Genomic DNA, 24,039 nt, shown 5'->3' on the forward strand with positions numbered 1-24,039 from the left:
ACAGGAATCCACAGTGAATTTGTAAAGTTTTAAATGCTAAATGAGATCTTTGATCCAGTCTACCTGATTCATGACACTACAAGTTGGCAGATGAGCTTATGTGAACTTCTGTATATCTAAGACTGTGGCATTTTTCAACATTAGCCTTGCACTATGTAGTCTCATGTCAGTAGCTCACTAGAGCACCTCTCACCAAGGTATTCTGTTCAGACAGAACTGGAGAAGAAAACCCATTCCCCTTCAGTCATTTACCATAGCGGTTAATTACCTATTCAAAAATGGATATTCATTCACAGTTTTGATTTGGTTTCAGTGTCTAGTCTTATGTTCATTTTCTGTTTTGCTATTTTATCTTATCAAAGACACCTGAACAATCTAAAGAGCACACCTCAGATTTTGCTTTAAAGAGATTAAGATACTGAAATCTTGAAAGCATTCTTACTACCCTCTCATAACTGAGGCTTCTCTGTCATTTCCACAGCTTTTCAATATATGTTTTGAAACAGACATCAAAAAATAATTGCAAAATATATATGATCATACAATCACTTTCTGTCTCCTAATATTTTAAGAGTCAAATAAACCTTTTTAGCTGAACATTTCACAAGAGACCTAAAGTTGCCAGTCAATGCTTTTTGAGTCATTGTTTTTCAAGATACTGCCCCCTTTTGCAAACTGGCACTTGCTTTTTCACGCACTGCCTGACAGGTTAAAAAGCAATTCCGATCACACTGCCTCATCTATTTCATGATTTAACCTTCTGCCAGACTTCCAGTAACTTGCAACATTCATCAGAAATCCTTACGTCCTTTGTGATCACTGAAAACTTTATCATGTAGCACTATTTTCATGCTCATCACCTAAGAAGGGAACCCTCAACATCCTTATCCTCTGGGGATGATTCATGGCTTTGCCACATCACTTACTCTTAGAATCTCCAGCACTGTTATTGGTGCCCACTGCTAGATCCAAAAGAAACACTAAGAGCTTCATGTGTCAATACAGCTTCAGTGATCTCTGCTATAAAACTGACGTACAAAGGTTGTTAAATACTTCTCCTTGTCTCTCTGCCACGAGGTTTCCGGGTGTGCAGGTGAGCTGTAACGTTTGCACATCAGCAAACAGTATTTGGAGAACCAACATCAAGCCAAGTCTGACCAGCAGCAATCTCAGCGGCGTCTGAAGTCTCACCCTGTGCTGACATTCAAGAGCTCTCCAAGTTCCTCTAGGCACATGGCATTCCTTCAGTAATGAATGCTGACATATGACCTCAAATTCCTAAAAACTCTCAGCCAACGGACAACGATTTGTATGGTTTGTCTGCTTTAGCCAAGACAAAGTGCTTGATACTAAACAATTTGAAGCAGAATTAGTGAGTTCTGAACTTGCCTTTTCGCCGCCATCTGCAAAGTGGTATTTAATCACATCAGCAATTCTGGGGCCATCAAAGGCAGAAAAGTGACAGGAAGACAAGTCTCAGCTCTGGCAATTGGCTGCATCCACATTCCCTCTCAATTAACAATGCTAATAAGCACATAGATGCATTCTTCATCTTGCAACTGTGGTACATGCTAGGGAAACACTGATTAGAATGAATTTATGAGCACACAAATACTTCCTCCTCTGCAGGAACCCCTGTCCATAAGCTGATCTCTCCAATGCAGAGAACTCAAGTTGCCATGGCCACAGACCATTTCGAAGAAAAATCAGCCTTGATATGATGAATATTTTTAACTGAACAATCTAACAAATACCACATCCCTCCATTATTTTTGCTTTCTTTAAACAAAACTGCATAGAACAAAACTCCAATTAAATTTCTAGAATGAGGTCACCTCTATAACTTGTGTATACTTTCTACAAGACTGTCAAGGAGTTCTCATACAGATCTGGACCTAGTCCAACCTGAAATACATTTTGGTGCCCTAAAGCCCATGGAATTTCAAAAGGACAAATTATTCACCAGTGTCCCCTGCATACTAAAACGCATTCTGCAATGCTGCTAGCACAAAATGGCTGTTTGCTATGAGTGGGCAAAACTATTTATTTGTTATATATCCATACAGTCTCTGAAGCACTGCATTCCTTGTGACAAAGAGGCATACAAATGTGAGGATTATGCAGATAAATCACAGGTGCAGGACTGGGCTCTACTGTACTTCCACTGTGTGTGTATATATATGATGTACAAATAATTTCAGATTAAGTTTTGTAATATTTTAAGACTGAAAACTCTTGTTTCCATAAGTTTATCACTTTCAAATACCTATCCTCCTGTCCCTGTGTATTGACTCAAACATTAAGCTAAAGTAAGACAATACACTTTTTGCTTCGTAGTATTGAGAAACTCCTAACCATGATTAGATTATCTCAGTTCAATCCAGACTAAAATCGTTTCTGGGATGTTCCCACAGCACATTTCATCTAGTACATCTGCATTATTTATGGCATTTACACAAGGTGAATTGAAGGCTTTTATAAACAAAAACACAAATCAATACAAGCTCTTAGCAGATGGGGCCTTAGTAGGGTTCCACAGCAGCATCGTTCCACACCAAGGAACCTCTTTCAACTGAGTAACTGGCAACACAGAAGGAAAGGTTTGCTTCGAAAATCAGAAATTAGAGACACTCTCAGCACCCAGCCTTTCCAGGAGAACAGTGCCTGCCTCAGTCAGACCCTAAACAGTCAGGGCTAAGTGTGTATGCAGTAGGTAGCACTCAAAGTGCTTTGCAACATCAGTCTGCAAGCATCATGATGACTCTGTTTCACTTCCCTCCCCAAGCTAAGATAAAAAGGCTGTAACACAGATGGCTTTCCCTGTCAGAGACACCATGGGCTGGGGAATAAATGGGTGGGAGGCAAATTCAGTTTGGCACTCAAGTCAGGTCAGCAGTGTGTTCCAAAGGAGACCCTTCTCAGCCTCCACTGTGTTGGTGCTTGTTGCAAGCAGCGCAGGTGGAGGTGCAGAACTGGTCTGGGAGATCAGCACTGGGCAGCAGAACCAGCTGGAGCCACAAAGCCTCAGTTCCTCAGAGAGGGCAAGACCCTTCCCACCACTATAAAGGTATGGTCTGCAGCTGGGCCGGCACGGGACAGCAGATGACAGCAAGATATATATGGTTTCACAAGTGCCTGTTTTCAGATAATGTTCTTTTAATTCACCTTGGCTGATCTTCATAGCCAAAAGCTCATCAAAAAGAACAGATCATTATTTGAGGCACTTAGAGCAGAGATCAGATCACTCTGATCCTTTTGTTTTCTTAATACATCTAACTTGTGCACTGAGAGCTTTTTTCTTTGGATTTAGTGAAATCGAAAGTTGTCTTCAGAGATTTCGGCAAAAGAACCTTTTAACCATCTATTTATAGAGCAGTGCATGGGGATCTGCAGCAGCCAGAAGGAAAAGGGAATGAATGATAAATTAACCAACACAAATTTCCTTTAGAACATTAACCTGCAACAGATAAAAACTGATTTATGTTCCTGTTCAATTCCTTGTTCTACAAATGCCCAGTGAAAGGATTTAGCCCCTTAATAGAATTTAAAAAGTCTAGGAAGGACTTTTTTTTTTGTTTTTTTTTTTTAAATCAAAGAAGTCTCAAAAGGTCCCACCAACTCAACCTTTAGCTGACAAACAACAGGCTACTAAACTTATGAAGACTTTTATATTTGAGTTGGGGTTATCAAGAAAGAAAAAAGAAAATAATCCTGTTAGTCTTAATTAAAATCATGCCTTGCTCAGCTGGCACGGGTTTTACTTTCATGAGATTTATGAGTACATCATCCTGACAGCTCTCCATGAGGTCCTTCTGGAAAAAAAAGGAACAGCAAAGATAATGACTGAAATGGTCAAGTAAAATCACATGGGAAGAAAAATCTTCCATGGTTAATCATTCTCCTCTTTTCACCAGTGCTCCAGAAAAATCACACACTTCTCTGCCACTCCCAGAAAAGAGCAAAAGGCTGCTAGACAGGAGACCAGCTCATATTCTTCCTTAGACATCCTTCTTCTAAATTACCACAGACAGTATTTCCTGTGCACACACAAGCAGCAGCAGAAAGTCACAGAAAGGCTTGGAGGGCCTCTCTTGTATATACAATGAGGGTGTGGGTCAAAGGGAAGTTAAGAGATTCCTTCATATAACAATGAACCCTTACAGACAACCAACATGGGAATCCAGCCTTCTCAACTTGAAAGCATTGACAGATTGAACCAATCACATGTGTAACCTACAAGGGTGATTGTAAGTAAACTGCAGCCCTTCCATTCTGAAAGGAGTGGGATGGGAATATTGGCATGTTGCCCTACCCTTGGGTAAAGGCTTTGTAGCAAATAACTTATTCCTGAGAAACTGCTGACAGATAAAATTTATGTAAACATTAAAAACTGCCATACTGAGTCAGGTAGCAAAGGCCAGCTCTGTGCCACTACTTCAAAACTGTCTAGAAATGGAAGCTCAGGCAACTGTATAAAAGTAGAAAAGAATAAAATGATACTGCCCCAGAAAGAAATGTTACTTCCAGCCACATGCAGTTCAAGATAATATGAGAAGCAGAAGTGACATCAGTATGATCCAGTAATCCATGATGAAATTCTCTTTCATTAATTTGTATAATCACTGCTTTAAATTCACATAACCTTTTAGGTATTCCACAGCTTAAAAAAGTATTGCATAAAGCAGTATCTTTGGTTTGAGCTTATCTGACCTTCTGATACTCTCTTCTTGTAGCTCCTCTTCATCTTCTCTGACATTTGATATTTTTTACCAAGCCTTTTACATATTCTCTGCCATCTCTTCCAGACTAAAGACTCATCATGTATATGAATGTTCTTCATAACACATCTGGTTCCACACCTTTAGTCATTCTTGCTGCCCCTTTCTGAAACTTTCCCAGTTCTGCTACACCCTGTGGAATTTTCTAAGGTCTGCACACACAGCACATTAAAGACTAGGCTAATCAACATAAAAATTTTTCTCGCCTTTGGGAATCAATTCTAATAGAAGATAATACACTATTTTCTGAGGGAGAGGGGTTAAACTGAGAAGCAATTTTTTAAAAAAAAGTTATTATAGCCAGGTAAGAGAGAAGCTCCATTTTGGATGCAGAGATCTGAATGACTTTAAACACCACAACTGTTTAGTTGATGCATATTAAATATATTATCTACAGTGATATAGCACAATAAACAGAAAAAGAATTTCACAAATTAGGAAAACCAATAGCTTTTTAATAGAGCCACTATAATGTTGCTGTGGGAACATGAGGTTATGTGCAAATTCCAGGCTTAGCATTGCATAAGGATAGGGGTCATTTTATGTGTGTGTGTGGCAGGTAGCTGCATATATAGTCAGGCCACTGATCGATGAACAGAGCATGAACTAATATCCTAAAGGCTGGGGGAAGTCTTGTAATTGTAACTTAAAATCGTTTTTTCTTAAATTCTCCTTAAATTTTTTACTGCTGGCCTCCTTCAGTAATTGTAGGCTGTTATCACAATCCTGTGCTGTTCAGCTTCTTATGTTTTCATTTTGCAGGTTTTTGGGAAAAAAACGTGTCTTGGGCATGGTCACTGAGTACAGAGAAGTCCTTCAAGCACAAGGGAAGCACAACTGGCCCTTCCCTACAAATTTGTCCTGAAATACCAACAGCATGGAGAATACTGAACTGCTGTAGCAATGCTTTTCCAGGGAAGACAAAAAGCAAACATCCTGGTCACTCAGTGAGCTTTACACTTCTCAACAGAAGCAGAAAGCTGAGCTTCAGTGCCCAGATAAATTCTCCTTTCAGGGGGGCAACTCTGGAAATTTGCCTGCACAGCTTCAGTTCAGATGTTCCTCATTCCTCACCCTCTACTGTCACATGGTGAATATGTGTAAGGTTAGTACATTTTCTGTTTTCCAGCAGCACACCAAAGAAAGCACAGAAAAATCTCAGAATACATCCTCTACAGTGGGTGATACTTCTCTAAAGGAAACACAGAATATTTCTGGAAAAAGGGCAGTATGATTACAAAACAGTGGTCAAAAGGAAAATACAGACATCTTTCCTGAGGCTAGGAGAAAGCATGCTGTGCTAAACAATTTAATAATTAAATTGAAGAAGAAAATACCACTGTAATTAACATACAAAGAACCAGCACGGCCTAGCTAATCTCATCATGACGAGATCAAATAAAGTAGCAAGCACTTTATGGAGCAATTTAATCTGGCAAGCAATTAATCGTAAGAGCACTAAGTCAAACGAACAGATTTCCCTTTAAGGAGATCACATTCATCATCTGTAATGTATTCTAAAGTGCAATTTGTTAGCCAGCCCCTGAATTTTACTGAAGACATTTACTGTCTTCCGTTAGTGGAAAAAGGATCCCTGACTGGCAGGAGGGAGTGGCATCAGTCTTTGTGAACCAGCTACCCTATCAACACTAACATGTTCTCAATCACTGATGCAGGAAGCAAATGACTCCCAAAAAGCAGCCACAAGTTTTCACAGGCCTTATATTGTAGAAAACACTACAATGGTATTTACCACAGTATTTGAATCATGTCCTAAGCTACAGACCAACGTGATCTGACCCATCTCTGTAATGCCCTAACCCCAATAACATGAGGATAATTAAAAAAAACCCAACAAACTAAAACAACAAAAAAACCCCCAACCAAACAAACCCACAAAAAAGCCCACACATTTCTGGCTCATTGAGGGCTTCAACAGACCTCTTTCACCAGGGCTCTTCCAGGTACAAGTCTGTGAATCTGGCTCAACTCATCCTCTGATATTGTCAGCTACAAAATAATCCTTCCCTGCTGGGATTGCACCATTTTAACTGATTACAAGACTGCCCCAGACTTTCAGTGCTTCTAATGTTCGAGAACCTTTTACTTCCAACTTTTATTTATTCATGATACTCCCTGTCCATTTGTTCGCATTACAAACTCTCTTTCAGCTTCAGAAGCTGCTCTACATCCCTCCTGTTTCCCATCACATTAGCACTACCCACTAGTTTTCACTTTGCTGGATTGGGCAAAGCACAAGCCAAGTGTCCTTGGGAAGGAAATCAGGATTCTTGATGCTTGTCTGCACCTGTCCCCAAGTTTATCTTTCTATAAGATGAATTTGAAGGCCTGCTCTCTTCCTAGGAAAGACTTTCTGTTGAGTACTTTCCTATCTTACTGTGTAGATGGCATTATTTTTCTTCTGCCTGAGTGCACAGTTTGGATCATGAAGATTAGCAGGCTGAAAGCAATCAAAGCTCACATCCCCTAAGCGTCCTTGGGCCCAAACTGACTCCACTCCAAACACAATAAATGCTTTAAAAACAAAAAAAGTGTTTGGAGACAGGAAAAAGGGCCCTAAGAACCATTCAGTACAACTAAGTCTTAACAGGGACCACTAAACTTTACCGAAAGATATGTGGCAACATTTCATCTAGAAAGAACACAAAATTCCCTCAGATGAGGCTATTGGCCATGTGAGAACAAAAGCTTGCAAGAGACATACAGCTTCTGCCAGTGCCTTCCTGCCCCACTGCCACTCCAAATCAATTTAAAAGACAGATTTCTTCAGAGTAATGACAGGATGAGACCTATGCTAGGCTGCTTTCAGTCCTCTTACAGCCTGGTAATTTCCCTTATGCCCCACTCAGACTGAAGGCAGGAATATAAAGTAGCCCCATGCCAAATCAAACTAAAATAAGTAGTACTGGAGACAGAGTACAATTAAGAATAATAAAATAAAAATCCCTGACCTATGCTCTAGACCAAGCTCAGTTAGTACCATGTCACTCCAGAAACAGTTTAAAAAAAGCTCATATTAAACTGATTATGAGAAAATACTGCTTTACTGCATGGTCAAAACAGCATGGGGAAAAAAACCTTATAAAACCAAAATTTATCAAAATAAAGATTTTTGTACTCTCAGATAGGAAGGAAAAATACCCTCCACAGCAAAAAGATGGCTACACTAGAGAGAAACTCCTCATGGCTAAAACTGTGATCTCCTCTGACCTGAACCTAAGTGCTCAGTATTGTTTCCTGATGCCTTCCTGCTATATAACATCATACTTAGATCAGTACCACATTAAAACGACAGCAAGTGCAGGCACAATTCATTTAAAAATTAATCTACCCTGGCTATCATTTTCACTTGTCATTAACTGCCTCTTAAATGCCCTCAATCTCATATAACCACAGACTCTTCCTTTAAACACACACACAAGGGAATTTGCCATTATAGGCATTATTCAAAGCAGTGCTTTCTGTCCCTGTCATCAACCACAGCATTAATCATACTCAGAATAGTTTCTCCTCACAAATGACTGAGTTGCGTAGTTGGATCTCATCGGCAGGATCCAATTTAATGGTAAGATCACAGACAGCAGACAATACTGGGCATCTGCATCGACACATACTGTGAGTTCTTTAGTTTTAATCCTTTACTGATCTTTCAGGGAAAGAAAATAGATGCAAAGCAGCACAAGCTCCGACTCATTTGAATAAGTTCTCTACTCTGCATCCGTAGCAGATGGCCCCAGAGCTAACATATAGCACAACACACTCCAGGAGAACAAGCTTTCTCGCTTGTTCTACTACTTGACCATGCATTGAGGAGACTGCTGTCTAAAATCAAGTGGGTTAGGTTGGAAAGGACCTTGGGAGGTTACATGATTCAACTTTGCAGTCAGCATAGGGCCAGTTAACTCACAGCTATGTTCAGGCAAGATAGGAAGAACTCCAAGGATGGAGACAGCACTGAGCTATCAGTTCCAGTATTGGATCACTTATGTTGAGAAGAATCTCCCTTACTGCAATCTGACTTATTTCCCAGACAAACCCCAGATCCTGGACAGTCCTGTTTTGTGACTTTTCATTTCTGATATCAGTTTATGCTGAAAGTCAGTAAACAAGGAAGAAAAATAGGTGCTATCCAGTGAAAATCACAGCCTGCCCCTTCAGCAAGTCTCAAGATACCACACATGGGTTAACCCCAATAAAGAATCATGACAGCATATAGCAGACCTATTGCTTTCTAAGTTTACAAGGGAAGTCTGCCTCAGACAAGCTCATCTCAAACATCCACAAGATGCTAAGGTCAAGCTCAGATTCCAAAGCAAACAAACAGTATTGCAAAATTGTAAGAAGAACATTAAATAATTGGAAAAGAAGTATACGTAAAAGCAATTGGCCTTTTTTCACAAACACTGCCCTGCTTAAGCTCCCTATAAAGACCTTTCAAACATCCCAAGAAGGACATGATGTGTGTGTGTGTGTGTGTGGGCTTCGCGAACGAAGATTTGGGAAGGGCTGTCCCCACGTGGGTGTGCACTTCCAGCTTTTAGGTGAGGCTCAGCGTGCGCAGAACTGGCCCCACCGTTTAAGTCCTGAGGTTCATCTGCCATGGCCGAGCGAGCTTGGACAGTGACAGTGAAGTCCTCAGGACTAGAACCTACAGCACCCGGTATTTCCCAGGAGGTCTCCCATCCAAGTACTAGTCCAGGGCTGACCCTGCTTAGCTTCCGAGATCTGATGGGATCGGATGTCAGGGAGGCATTTAACTGCCTAGGACATGATATAAAGTACATCATATTCACACGCCTCTGTCAGCAGCAAGAGATTTACATCAATTAACACACAACCTTCTGGAAGAAGGATCCAGTTCAAAATTCCTCATCCAAAGTGTGAGCAACATCCCAAGTTTGTCTAAAATAAAAGGCATTTATGTTGCCCTCAAACCTCTTACCAGTCACATTTCCTATAGAAGTAATTTTCTTACAGTACCCGAAGCCATCACTGAAATTCAGTGTTCTACAGTTTGAAATCATCCTTCCCTTGGTCCACAAAGGTTGCATTGCTTTCCATTCCACACAGACTCAAAAACCTTCCATAATCCAACTAATGAGAGGAAAAATGTCACTGTAATTAACACAAAAAGTGATGACCTAATTAATCACTAAAGCAGCAACATGAAAAAGCTTTAGACTTTCAAAGTCTTCTAGCAAAGTCAGGTAAAAGGATTGCCAGGGAGTTTTTAAGGTCATTCCAGTTTTGGTCACCCTCAAACTAAGACACATTTGAGGCCACGCTTTGATATCCTATCAAACAGGACTCAACTGCAGTGAGATGCCTTCAACGTGTCAGCCAAGTAACACCCCAGTTCTCACTTTTTGGGCTCAGAGTAGCATTCTCTCCAGCCCAGTCCCTAAGACAAAGCTTTAGACGATGGTTATATTAACAGCAAGAACAGTTTGCAAAAACCACCCTGCACTATACCAGCACAATCAAGAGAACCCAGTGCTCAGACCTCTGCAAAGAGTCACACAGTGACCACTGATGATGCTGGACTTAACCATAAAAACAGTTTTATTGCAGCATTTCAGCTTAAAACTGGTCTAACAAGTCAATGCTGCTAAGAGAGACCGTCTTGTTGTCACTGACACTGAGCTGTTTGCGCCCACATCCTCCACAGGCTGACACAACCAGTCATATCTATGCAATGAAGGCTTGAGAACCGACCCACACTACAAAATTACTGCTTTGTTCTTTTTGTTTTTTCCTGCCTAGAGAGTTTTATCCTGTGTCAGGTCCCTGGTTTCCTTTACATGCAGCTACATGATGCAGGCTGCTTCCCAGAGATAGAGAGCAGGAATACATGGCAGGTGAACCCTCTTGCTCTGCCACACTGCCAGTTTATCCCTGCTCCAAGGTATAAACTGATCACAGCACAGGCTGAGGAAGCACACTGGGGCTTTAACTAAACCCCTACCAGCATGAGGGATCAGAACCCCACAGAAGAATTCTTCATGAGATCACAGTTACCTTAACGTGGTTGGCTTTGATTGTTGAGAAGCAGCCAAGCACATGGGCATTCCTTGAGACAGGCAACAGAAATCTGACCTCAAAGCTAAGGGAGAAATTGCTACCTCTGGAGCACCAGGCCATCATTTCCTGAATTTTCTTCCAGCTACAAGGGTCAGAAAAAGATTTAAAGACTAAACAGGGTAATAACAAAAGGCTGCATTCTGGGATTCCTAAACATTCAATTTAATTCAGGACACGTGAAATTCTGATGTATCTTATGGCCTCTGTCTGGATTCAGAGATACTAGAGTCCAAGATACTTTGACATTTTGGAAGGGGAAAAAAAAATTTAAAAAATCACACTCATTCAAGCTCTCTTCTCCCCTCCCACCACCATCCCCAACTCCAAGCAGCATTTTACTTTCACCTTGGTCTTGGCTACACCAACTGGTATTTGCCAGCAGTTGCAAAGTTGGCCCCTGTGCTGGCAGGGTGAGACACCTCTCTCTGCCTTTGGTGGATAGAGCTCCTAAAAAAAAGCACCTTAACTTTGAAAACTAGGATGCTTGTTTCCTTTAATGAACAAAGTCTTACAAACAAGGTGCTTTCCTTTCACAATTCCCTGGGAACTGAGCTACAGATTCTGGTGCAATCTTCAGAGTGCAGTTTTGCAGTCATGCTACAATGTATTATCCCTGCTTTCAGTTCAAGATAAGGTAGGTACTTCATTACCTTAATGAGCAGATGTACTTAATGAGTGGGCACTTTGTCAATTTAGTCCTAAAGGAAAAATTAAAAGAACAGGGCACTTACATTTCTAGAGCAAAACCAAATTTTAGGCCCCCCACTACTGTAAGATAATCAGAAATACGTGTTACTGGCTTTTCAAAAGCTTTTTCTTTAAGTACACATCCCACAGCCCAGACTTTCAGAGGGAATAATAATTCTGGCTGCTGCTGTGAGCAACAGATTTCTTTTAAACAGAAAGAGCAAAACAGCATTACATCACATTATTTTTCAAGGAAAAAAGGTGTTATTTAAGCTCACAATGATTTTTACATTGTTTGGGTTATGAAGAAAGTTGCTTCATGTTCTTTCTCCATTAAAGCAAATCTTGAAAGCTGTATTTGAGACCAGTGGAGATCAGAGTCCCTTATATTTACCCAAAGAATAAAACCAGCATGGGGAAAGTTTCGACAAGCTACAAACAGCTGTTTCAAACTGTGCTTCAATCATGTTCCAGTAGAGCCAGTTCTTGGGGCCAAGAGAATCTGGTTGCTTTAGAGCTACTAGCAAAGATGTTGAGGGTAAGGTTGAAATCTATCAATTAGGAACTGAACTCGTGCCAGCCACAGTATCAGAGAAATAATTAGGATAGTTCTTGTAAACAGGATGACACAACACAACCACTGAAAGCAGGGCACAGCAGACCCCTCTGGATTTTGAGCTGCAGCAAAAACCCAAGATGTTTAGAGGACAGCATCCCAACTTTACAGCACATGCTTTAATGTATTACTGAGCTCATACTTAACTTGCCTGTTTCCAGCAACAGGATTCAACACCAAAATATCTGCAAATGAGACAAAAAAAAAAATTCTAACCAATAAATATTATAACCACTTCTGAAATAAACCAGAACTACTCCCCATGCTGACATATATTCTTCCATATTTTTATGTTTCTACAGAGAAAAATATTTGGCAAGCAAAATGAGAAATAATTTCTTGCCTGGTGCCACATTTCTTCAGATCAGGCAGTGCACAGTCACTCACATAAATCAAACACAATTGCACTGAGAAGTCTTTAACTTCTCTACTGTCTGTTCCCCCAAAGCTCCAGACCCCAAATTCACTAGCACAAAAGCTGAAATTATGTGCCAACATTACACTTCTAAAGCTGAAAACAGCTTTCAGGAAAAAATTGCTAGCAACTTAACTAACTCCATGTTGTAAGCCCACAGTCTGCACCCATGAATCCAGTAAACAAGATCCACAGACAGGAATTCCCTATTCACAAGGCAGCTCCATTTGACACAGAGCAGGTGAAATCTGGGTTGCCATACGTCAGTAACGAAGGTAATATTTCTCAGCAAACTTTACTAAGTAGCCTATAAATCCTGGCTAACTTACCAAAACTTTCACATCTCAAGGAAGAAAAGTTTTCAACAAAACATCCAGAAAAACAAATGTTCACAAATGGGCAAACTGCAGTGAGAGGTTCACCTTACAAGAGTCACATGAAATAGGATACTTGCTGAACTTCAGAAGAGACTGTCAAGCAGTGGCTGCGCTGCAGAGAAGTTTCCTTTTGGCACAGCAAACAATCCTTTCTTGTACAGACACCTCACCCCCACAGCAAACCTTACAGAGCAGCTGAAATACACAAGGAGATCCTGCTGCCACTTCCCTCTTAAAGGCCAACCTGTTGCCTTTGTGACTCAAGGAAAGAAAATAGAAGTGGCTGATAAAATTACAGACATTGAAAAGAAGCTACGAAAGTCAGTTAATTAAGGCTGCCATCCCAGGAACAAATCACTCCAAGATTATCCCCACCCCAATCCAAAAAAAGCCCTGCTTACTTTGAGGATGAAATTCTAGAGCAAAAGTGATCCTTGTAGAACGACATTCAAGGGAACTGAAGAGAGCAAGCTGTGGCTATGGCATCTCAGAGACATTTCTTTGCCATGCAAATGCTTTGACAAATTCAGCATCAGCTCTAGAAACCTTAAGTGACCACAAAAATAAAAAAGTTCATTCAAGAGATAACAGACTTGACATTGTCAGAGTCCCTTCCCAGGCAGCAGTGAAATGGAATTAACTGGCAGAAAGAAGGAAGGTGACTTGGGATGTACCTGACTTGCTGAACTACGCTGCTGTGCTCGTGGAACTGGTCCATTCAATGCAGCTCAACCAACAGATCTTGTATCTGGATTTGGGCCAGTGGCAGAGACAACATTTAATTAAGCCACTACATGAATTAGAAAGAATTAAAGAAAATTATAGCAGCATGAAATTTGCTGTGGCTCTGTAAGAGAAACACACCGAGATGAATCAGCTAGTAAATAAAGAGCAATAACTGAAAACTAACAACAATGTCTCAAGAAGAAATCAGGCAATGTACAAGAAATTATATGCTGAAGTTACAGGACTAGACTAAACACTAATAAAAATAATGGAAACATGGGTAGACTGCCATGAAAAAACAAAATATTGCAATTGGAGACAGGAGTGCTTCTTTCCTTCTTTTTGATTCCTCTGTTAATATGTTGCTGGTCATTAGGCCTTTCCCTTTCAATCCACCTGTTTCCTCTGTTCAGGTCCCAGCTAATGCCAGAATCCGTTCACATCAAGATCTGTTGCTCATAGCAAAGGAACTTTCCTTACCAGAATACTGCAAGGTCAAGTGAAAAACAAGCAGTGGTAGCAGGTGAACTCTGAGTAACCAACTCTGTTATAACCACTTTGGCATTTCAGGAACTGTTTGGCTGTGCCAGAGTCCCCGTGCAACCAGAAAAGTATGTAATAAGAAACACATGAAATGACAAGGGTCTGCTAGTTTTGTTCCCACAGTGAGGATGGATCAAAGGTCACTAAAAAAGAACTAGTACAAAGCCAGAATCCTCATCTAGAAGCTGCCTTCAGTTTTTAAGCATCATAATTTTTTCAGGCTACCACCTGAAAACTGTGATGAATTAATTCTTTAAATACCTTGGGTAAAAGCTCAGAAGTTTCCTTACAGCATTTTAGCAACAATTTGATCCTTACTCTTAACAAACTTATTTTAGAATTTAAAAGTACCAAAAAGATTTTTTACTTTTTTGCTGTTTTCTTCTTATTAAAAAAAAATAATTGTTAACAGTCTTGCACTATCCTGTGATCTGAGCTCAGTCAGGCTGATTAGCAGTGACATCATGTCAGAGGTCATCACCATTAAACACACCTCAGTGAACAATTCAATGGAGTTGTTATTCCACCAGTGGCAGCCCTCACAAGTGGGTTTAAGAATCACAGGGAGTGAACTGCAGACAAGCCTACGCTAACCTGCATGCCTGAGCACCCTCTGCTGCTCAGCACTGGCTGGCCCAAGCCAGCACTTCCACACGGTGCCCCTGTGCCAGGGGGATCACAAGCATACCCAGTGCAATGGTGCAGCTGGAAGGAGCAACACCTGAGCATCCTTAGCTGATACTTGTGGCTCATCTCAGAGAATTTGGAAATAAGCAGGTGACTGGTATTTTCAGTTTGAAGATTATGGCTTTAGATTTGCCCATTGCCAAAGGCAACATGTTTTTGTGTGTGTTCTGCCTATAAATACCTATTTGTAAGTGTATATATATGACTATGTCTGTATATGTTTATATGCACACAGATATCCATATATATATGGTTATACACATTCATGTATGTCCATATACCTGTAGTGTACACACAGATATCAATATATTTTAGATATATTGATATAGATTTTCTTGACCATTTCTTTTCATAAACAGGCTTTAAGCTCCCTTTTTCACTCTCTTATTCATATTGGCAAGAAATATGACTGTCCATTATGTTTGTATGGAGAGGGAAGGAAGAAAGTGTGTACATAAATATATAAACATGTATTTTGTACACAGTTTGAGCTGACTAATCCACAGGTCACCACGCCATGCAGAAGCCATTCTCTACCAGCAGGTCCCCACGCACATATCCTGCATAAATGCTACAGCCACCCACTGCAACATGGCTAGGTCAGCAGCATTTTGTTCTTCTCTCTCCACAAAGAGATGCTAATTTTCTTGCAGTCAATGCTGAAGGTGTATGTGGACTGCTTGCAGCCGCTCACTTTCTAACAAATATCTAAATGGAACTTCCCCCTCTGTCAAGGTTTTCAATAAGTGCAGTTCTGTGGAGTGGTGGTAATTTATCATGAGATTCAGGACCAGGATGTCTGTTGTCCTATAACAACAAGAACAGCCTAATTTGGCTTTCTTTCACATCAGTAAATTTTAAGCGTTCCTTCAGAATGCTCCTGCCCAGATTGGCAGCAAACATAACCATTTTATACACATCCATGTGATGCTTTAAGTGCTCCTCCCAAACCCCCAGTCTCTCCTTTACAATCCCCAAAAGCAGCCTTGGGAAAAGCAGCACCTCCTGTTCAAAGAAAGAGCATCACAGAGGGTGTCTCAAGTGGAACAAAAGTAGCTGCAAGATGGGAGAGTAAATGAAAGCACCCAAGCGAGTGTTGCAGTGTATGCTAAAACAGCATATAAAACATCTTAAAACAAATAACCCTATCTAGTTTCATGCTACAAACTTACTCTCTGCTTATTAAAAGTGTTTCAGAGAAAAAAATAAAATTACTTTAAAAATTATGATGGACTGAATTTCAGCCAATGGAGAAATTCAGTAGACTAATCATTGAGTTAATCTATTTATTCACCTTGGAAAAATCCTGATCAGGAGAAAACCTATTAAAAGAACACAAGGATTCAGCTGCCACCCTTCTCGCTGAATAGGCAATGAGAAGATGACCCTTCGAACCCCACGTTAATAAAATCCTCATTAAATGCAAACCTGTACAGTGTTATCTTGAAGGGGCTCATTAGTTTAAAAAAAAAATAACTTGTCTCAAAATGTGTTTATTTCCTTATGGGTGAGAAGGTGAGTTTTCAAACTGCCAACAGCTGCACCTTCCTATTTCAAAGCCCACCAGTGGTGCAGCTCTATCTCGCACTCTATCACATCTCAATTACCTATGAAAACCCCAGAGACAAATCCACAGACAGAAGTTATAGTGACTATTATGAGACAGGACAGCAATTGAAATCACTCATTCCAGTGTGGTATGTAAGATTTTCAGACAGATAAAGCTATTATTATTCTGTCTTCTTCAAATTTTCATTTTCTTTAGGTTGGACAGAAATTATGAATTGTCTGTAAAAAGGAGAAGGCAGGAACAGCCTCCCTGTCTCTCAATACTAAAAAAGAATATTCGTGACTGCTCTTTTCACTGGAGAAATCAAAGAATACAAGGACAAGAAAAATCAAATAATCAGCAACAACAAAACTCAACCAGGCTGTCTAGTGGAAAATGGGGTCCAACTAAAAAGTAGTGTACAGACCATAATAGGATACACAAAGCAGAATCTCTCTGTGGCTGAGTTTAAACAAGAACATGTCAAAGATTCTCTAGGAATTACTCATCCTGACTCTCTATTAGAGCAATTAATCAGCTGAGCTCACCAGTCCAGCAGTGTGGGTGAAAGCAGGACTGTTTTATGTGTCTCCTCAACAGTTACTCCTGTAACACAAATGCATTGCAGCCTTGAAAAGTTGTAAAAAACTCACTGTTCCTCTCCTGGTAGAAATACACATAAAATTGTACACCACGATTTAAGGCACTTGTTAAAGCCCAACATATGCATGCACAGGCAGATGCTTGTACATTTATAAAACCAACTAAAAGCCTTAGGATAAGGAAATGACAATGTTTATTTATTTTTTAATAGCTTGTGTAATGAGATGAAGATATAAACCAAAGCATGACTTTGCACTGCACAGTTACAGCAAAAAGCAGGTAATCATTGCTCATAAAAACTTTCCAGAATGATGGAGAAAGGTGAGGGAAAAATCCAATATGAAGTGGATTTCTCTAAATACATTCTCTTCATGGCAAAGGCATCCAAATAAGACACAGTACGCTAAGACCACTCACTCTCAAGGGAAACCGAAGGGCCATAAACAAACAGGCAATCCAGATAATGAGGTGCTAAACCAGGTTCTAGTCCCAGTCACCACTCTGAAACATCACACTGTCGATCACCTTCACAAAAGCACAGTACCTTTGGATTTCTCTGGCTCCCTTGACAACTGTTCAGTTAAAGAACCCTTCAAATGTAGTATTTTTACCATCAGAAGAAAACAAACCAGAAGCCAAAGTCCTTCCCCTCCTTTTTTTTTTTTTTGAGAGCGAGGAAATGGGATAAATCAGACTGACTTCTCTGAATTCTAATCCCTCCCTAGGCCTTGAATCATCTCTAATTTAGACCTTTTCTAATTTCAGTGAAAGAAAAACAATCATTCACAAAATTTCAACACAGATGAGCAGTTGGGTGGAGTAGGGCAAAGCTGTCACAAGTCCAGCAGAGAAACACATTAGGGGGCTTCACTGGTTCCAGACAGAACCGTGTTCTGAGCATGTTTGACACAGCCTGCCCAGGAAGGGGTATCACAGTGCCAGTTTTTTGGTTGTACCCCATCTCAATTGCACACTGAGCCTCTCAAAAACAACTGTTAAGCCAAGAGGAAATAAGCCCACACAAAATCTTTGTTTCACAAACCAGAGGTGAGCACAAATGCTCTGTGAGCACTTTTTTTTAATCTCTTCCCAGTTTGTAGTTCTCTCCCTGGGTATACAGAGAATTTCCAGGGCAGACATTTTGTGTCACGTTAAGTGACATTAATTTGCCAACAGCTACCTGTTATCCTGCTTCACTTCAAGTGCATTATCTACCCACAAGAGTTCACTTACGTCTGTTCAAAAGAACCAAAAACAAAAGTAAGGATAGTACCAAGATAAATCTGGAATCATAGATGATGTTATCAAGCTTACAGACTTATTAGGGGAACCTTTAAGGTGGTTTACAGACATTTAAGATGTATATTGATTTGACAGATGTTCTCAGAGTTTTCCCTACACAATGTCTTTTGTAGTGATGGAACAGACAAGCACCAGCAATGCAACAGTACTGAGCTACTTGGTGTCTGGGGTGACCAGGGAAGTGATGGACAGGTATTTTTTCAGTATACTTTTATGGTTTGTTTACAAGAGAGAGCCAAGCAGTAAGGATTCTCTCTCAATATTCTTCCTTTTTCCAATCAATCAGTTGATCAATCAGATCCACGATCCTCTTGCCCAGTACCCAGCTTGGTCAGCACTAGCTGCTTCAGGTGCCAGAAGATTAAATTATCACCACTGTGAAAGAATACACACCTAGATTTACACTCCTTACCTTACAAGTAAAGCACAACTTCGGCCCTTGAACAGGAGGAAGAGGTTGAAGAAAATACTGAAATGTCCTTAAATAATCAGTTTTAAACACACATAAAAATCCTGCAATAATTACAGGCCTCAAATCTGCTTATTAGAGCTGGCTTATAGTCCCCTTCATAGCTCCATGGAATTGCAATAGAATCACGCAACAGAAATTCATTAGGTCCACAACTGCTCTTCCAGCACAGCATTGCTCCCTATTGTATAATTTCTCCCAAGAATGCTGTGAGGATTAATTCATTACAGTTTGTGCCGAAGAAGAGCCGAGAGAATTACTGGAGAGAGGACAATCAAACTCTGGTGATCCTCTCTATCCCAGTAAGCCCGTTCAGAGCAGCGATTTAGCCCAACAAAGAGAACAAATTCAAAATCGAATTTACTAAAATAAACATGAAAGAATCATGATAAAAACGTAGTCACACAGGACACAAGAATCTTCAAAATGGCTACTAACTTGTACTCCTTACCTAATATTGACTAATGCATGGATCACCTTGCTTGCAGGTTCCTTCCACTGACCAGCATTGGTAGACAGCCTTAGAACTGAAAGGAGAACACAGTTAACAGTGCTGGCACAAAACTGGCCATTTTTAAATTTAAAACAGAAAAAAAATCTGCTTTAGCAAGATGGAAGTCCAGGAACCACATCAAAATGAAGGTCATCTTTGAGAAGGCCCGTGATCCAGGGCTGATATTCCCTTCAAAGCCCATCTAAGAAATACAAGAAATACGGAATAGGTGAGCAGAACAAAATAATGACAGAGATGGGAAGCAGAGGGCATAAAAGAACCCAGGTCATCCTAACTGCTTTCACTGCCACATATACAGTTCATTTTCCCCTGAAAGAGGGCAGTGTCCTATGTCTAGAATAGCTATTATTCCACATACAGCTGTTGTCCTCCAGCTCCCAATTGTGTAAGATTTCATCTGAACTGAACTACATCCTGCAGTTTAAACCCTCTCCAGCAATGATGGATTTTTCACATGCCCATTTATCCAGAACTGCAAAGAGGAATTACACACCAGCCTACGAGAAAACACTCCTGTAGGAACAAGGGTGGTAATTCTGTTGCACAGATGGTCTCTGACAGACTTAAGAGCAGATCTGAAAACACTCATCAACAGGAAGAACTTCTAGGGAATACAATTCTTTTCTGCCAGAGTACCAAAAATACTTATTTAGGTCAAAACATGCAGTGTTTCTATGGTGGCAGTTATCTCCACACCTCTTGGTATGCATCAAAACAATAACAGATCTTCTAGCAGATGTTTAGATTAATTTCCATATTGCCTGAATAAAAGGGAATTTTCTAAGAATTTGTACATACAGGGTTTTCTGAAAATTAGATTACACAAGAAAATTCATCCTCAACATATAAGTGAAGGAACAGCTCATCATCTGAATTTAGGATTGTCTAGAAACATGAACGCTACATGTGAATCCATGAGCACAGTGGCTGCATACTCATGCCTATAATTGCAGGACAGAAGCTTCCAGTCCTGCAGATCTGGATAAAGTTCAGTTTCAGAACAAGAAAAAAACCCCAAGTCAATTAGATTCCACCTCCATTCCCAACATGGAAAGTTTCAACCACATTAACAGAAAACTAAAGGACAGAGTAGCTTTCTCATCTGTGCTAACAAATGCCCCAAAGGTCAGGGGACAGAAGGGTCACTGTAGTCTCAGAGATGGGCTGACAAGCAAGAGGAAGCTGTCAGGACACCTGGTGGCTTTCATCAGCTTGAGACAGTGCTACCTTCTCACTTCCTAGTCTGCCATTATATGTCATCTCCAGAAAAAAAAGATGTCAGCTCTGAGTAACATTATTCTGTCAAACAGTGGGTCCTTTATTTGAATATTTGAAGTAATGTATTCAGACAGAGTTTCCATTATTCAGGTATCTGCAGTAGTAATTCAAAGGGGTTTGCTCTAGGTAGCAGGATGGAAAACATTCATGTGACAAATTAATTGTTTCAACAGGTTAGGTGTGCCTTTTGCAACCCAACTGAGGAAGTATTTGAGTATGTTATTCTCCTATTCCACTTGCCTTCAGCTTTGACAGTGGATGGGTTTGAAAAAATTACTGGCTAGTAAAATCACCTCACCTTACCAGCGACAATTCTTGGGAGTAAGAAATGGGTTAGCAAAAAATCTTACACACTCAGAGAGCACAAAAATGGCCAAATGATTCCTTATATAATGGAGGAAAACTGTAGGAAATTTATACAAAAGAGCAGTTATTTTTGCTTGCAGTTACAGGGAGTATTCAGCTACAAAATAGAGGTGAGAATGGTTCTCATCTATATCAAAAGAGTGATGTGGCCAATTGTCTGTCCTTTAAGTCCTCTTATTTGCTTCTATTAACTCCTATTATTCATTGGGTGATCACACTGAGAAGGAAGCAGGGGGTGAAGAGAAGAAAGGTCCTTCTAGAATAAAGCAAACCAAGAACACGGCTATATTCCTTTTTTGATAGCTTCAAGTATGCAGACACTACACCAGTGCTGCTGCAGCTACCCTGGGCTGGAGGCTGCTGTGTATACACTGCCTGATTATGCCTCCATGCACTTCTTGCTCTTCTTTGTTCCTCCTTTCCCCGCTGAGCATCACTTGGTGGCTTTCCAGCATGTGTGTGTCTCTCTCTGAAGGATGGCAACTTCTCCCTGTTTTGCCAGTGGGCACGTTCTTCAGTCCAGTGACTCACTTGTCACTGCAAGCAGGTTTGTCAGGGCTGTTTTCTTGATTGTTTGGGCAATGAGTGCAGTGGATGTGATTTGTCTAGCACAGCAAGCTTCTTGTTGTAAGTTTCTCAAATTCTTCTCCAAATTTTTTATTTGCATTGAGTGTTTCTCTGTGCTGGCTGGTTCAGCAGCATGTACCTGCCTTCTGACTTGAAACTTGAATATTGTAGAGGCAAACTACATGAAAATGCATGGAATTCCACATACTCCATTATGACAACAAATTTATATTTCCAATCTCACTAAGTGACTGATACAGAGGTTGAGCATGTTACCACTTTTTCTGACTTAAAAAATAAAAAAAATTATCCCTTTAACAAGTTTACCCTCTCTAAATTCCTCAATTCTTAATTTACCAAACATGTCCAAGCACACAAAACATGCCCATTCAGCAAGGCACACATCAGTAGCAGGTGGACAGAAAATACCTGACACAAATGTCCCTGCTCCACCACCCTCATTTCCAGCCAGCAGCAGCCCTGGCGAGTCAGGAGGTACTCACCCATGGAATAAAGGTTGTCAAAGTTCTGATGCATCCGAATGATTTCATAATACAGTTCATCATAACTGCTGGGAGTGGGGAGAAAGGTGTCTCCATAAGTGATGAACATGTTGAACAGGTTCACAACCTATACAAGTGAAAAGAAGTTACAACAAGAATATTTAGCCCCAATCTATTCTGCAATAGAAACAATACAAACTATGTCCAAAACCTTCAAAGAAATAGCTTGCAGTTGCAGCAGACAATATTACACTACTCATTGCTTTATCTATTCATTTCCTTACAGCATGGAAGAGACAGACAAGAAGCTTAAATTCAATTTTATCTGGGGCTATAAAAGCATGTTTCTATTTTGCATACAAAGGCACACAGAAAAAGAAAAAATATTATCAAATCTGTAAAGTTAAACTAGGCCTTTCCTCACACAGACATTTTTTATTTCAATGAGGAGACCCTACAGGAAGTCCAAATGCTGCCCTTTCCAAACACATAGCTAAGCCAATCACAATATTCCTCTACTTTGTGGCCTTGTTCTCACATCTCCTTAACAGGCCAGAAATCCTTTCTGGAATCCTTTCAGGATTACAATTCTTTCTTAAGATTCATTCACTAATAAGTTGTTAAAAATAAGAAGATTTGTGTGTACTCACCATAAGAGCAAGGGTGAAGATGTTGTGCTTAGCCAGCAACACAGTCTCATTAGACATGAGGAACTTCAACAAGTTGATCAAAGCTAGGAAAAAATAAGTATTTTTATATAATTCAAAAAACAAAGCCATTCTCTACAAGTAACTTAAATACAGATGCATTTACATTATCAGGTCTAAACTAGCCTATATGCCAGTTGCTGACCTCAGTAATTATCAATTTACATGTAGGCTTTGATGGTGCTTTTGTGCCTAAAATACCGTGCTGGACAGCAAAGTGACAGCTATTTTAGCACCCCACTTTTATTCTCCTTCACTGACTTCCCAATCAAATTGGCTCAAGCTCAAGGTAAGTCTCTTGTTAGCTTAGTCAGTTCACGGAGGTTTTTGTATCTGCTAGGAACTGGAGTGAGACTGTCTCGACTGTCTCGTTTCTGTTTCATGTATCACCAACAAGATGTATGCATAGTCAGCCCCAAACTGTCACTCTTGTAGATACATAGAATTTTAAAAAAAAGTAACAAAACCCCCACAGCACAGCTTTTCTGTAGCTCTGTGTCAGTGCTGCTGCACTGGTAAAAGGAAGGATGTAGTACTTTATTGTGTCAGTTATCTAGGGCTGTGCAGTAAACACTACAGATCTGGTTCACACTCATCTTAAATAATGAAACAACAAAAGCTCCTGCTGCAACCCAGAAGCAGTTAGTAACAGTGGTTATTAACAAAAAGGCTCACTAAAAATGCTTTAATCAAACATAATTTACAATAAACAACTGTATTCCACGTGCTTGAATAAAATGCAAAGTTCTTTATCTTGGTTTTCTAGTTGTTGAAATTTTCAGAAGAGAACATTGTTTTGTTCTGCATTATAGCTGCTCAGGACTGAATGTTGATGCCTGCCTAGAACAGGTTCTTAATGCATCCTCTTCTTTGAAATCAACAGATTTCAAGACTTAAAACACCTGACTTTAGATGTCTTGGAAAGTCAGGCTGGAGTGCTACACACACTTTTTTTCAAATGTTTGTCATTATCTACTAATTGGTAACTGCGTCTAACAGAACAACCAGGTGTTACTCCAATTTCTTACAGGCTCAGGGAGAATTTGTTAATCCATTTTTCCCCCCACCATTACACAAGGGTCACACACTACCCAGTAACTTGTGAAAAGATTGGTTCTGCTTTGGGAGAACTCCACAGTGAATGCAGAACAGCTCATTCACCCAGACCAAAGGTACCAGCTATGTAAGAGAAGGAGAACACACACAGGGAACCAAATGAGGTAAAGGCAAAATTTAGATACCCACCCTCT

General features: G+C 40.2%; 1 protein-coding gene across 3 annotated transcripts in view; it reads right to left on the reverse strand.

The window, feature by feature from the left end:
* The window catches only part of ARMH3 (armadillo like helical domain containing 3), a 127,364-nt gene that overhangs the window by 49,812 nt on the left and 53,513 nt on the right, over positions 1-24,039 (reverse strand). For all 3 annotated transcript variants that reach the window (XM_071563474.1, XM_071563472.1, XM_071563473.1), the window contains 3 exons: positions 22,733-22,815; positions 22,083-22,209; positions 19,306-19,381 (listed from right to left, as the gene is read on the reverse strand). In XM_071563474.1, the coding sequence (XP_071419575.1) occupies positions 19,306-19,381; positions 22,083-22,209; positions 22,733-22,815 (286 nt within the window). The remainder of the gene's footprint in view (positions 1-19,305; positions 19,382-22,082; positions 22,210-22,732; positions 22,816-24,039) is intronic.

The sequence above is a fragment of the Pithys albifrons genome, chromosome 9 (assembly GCF_047495875.1).
Source record: "Pithys albifrons albifrons isolate INPA30051 chromosome 9, PitAlb_v1, whole genome shotgun sequence".
Lineage (NCBI taxonomy): Eukaryota > Metazoa > Chordata > Aves > Passeriformes > Thamnophilidae > Pithys > Pithys albifrons.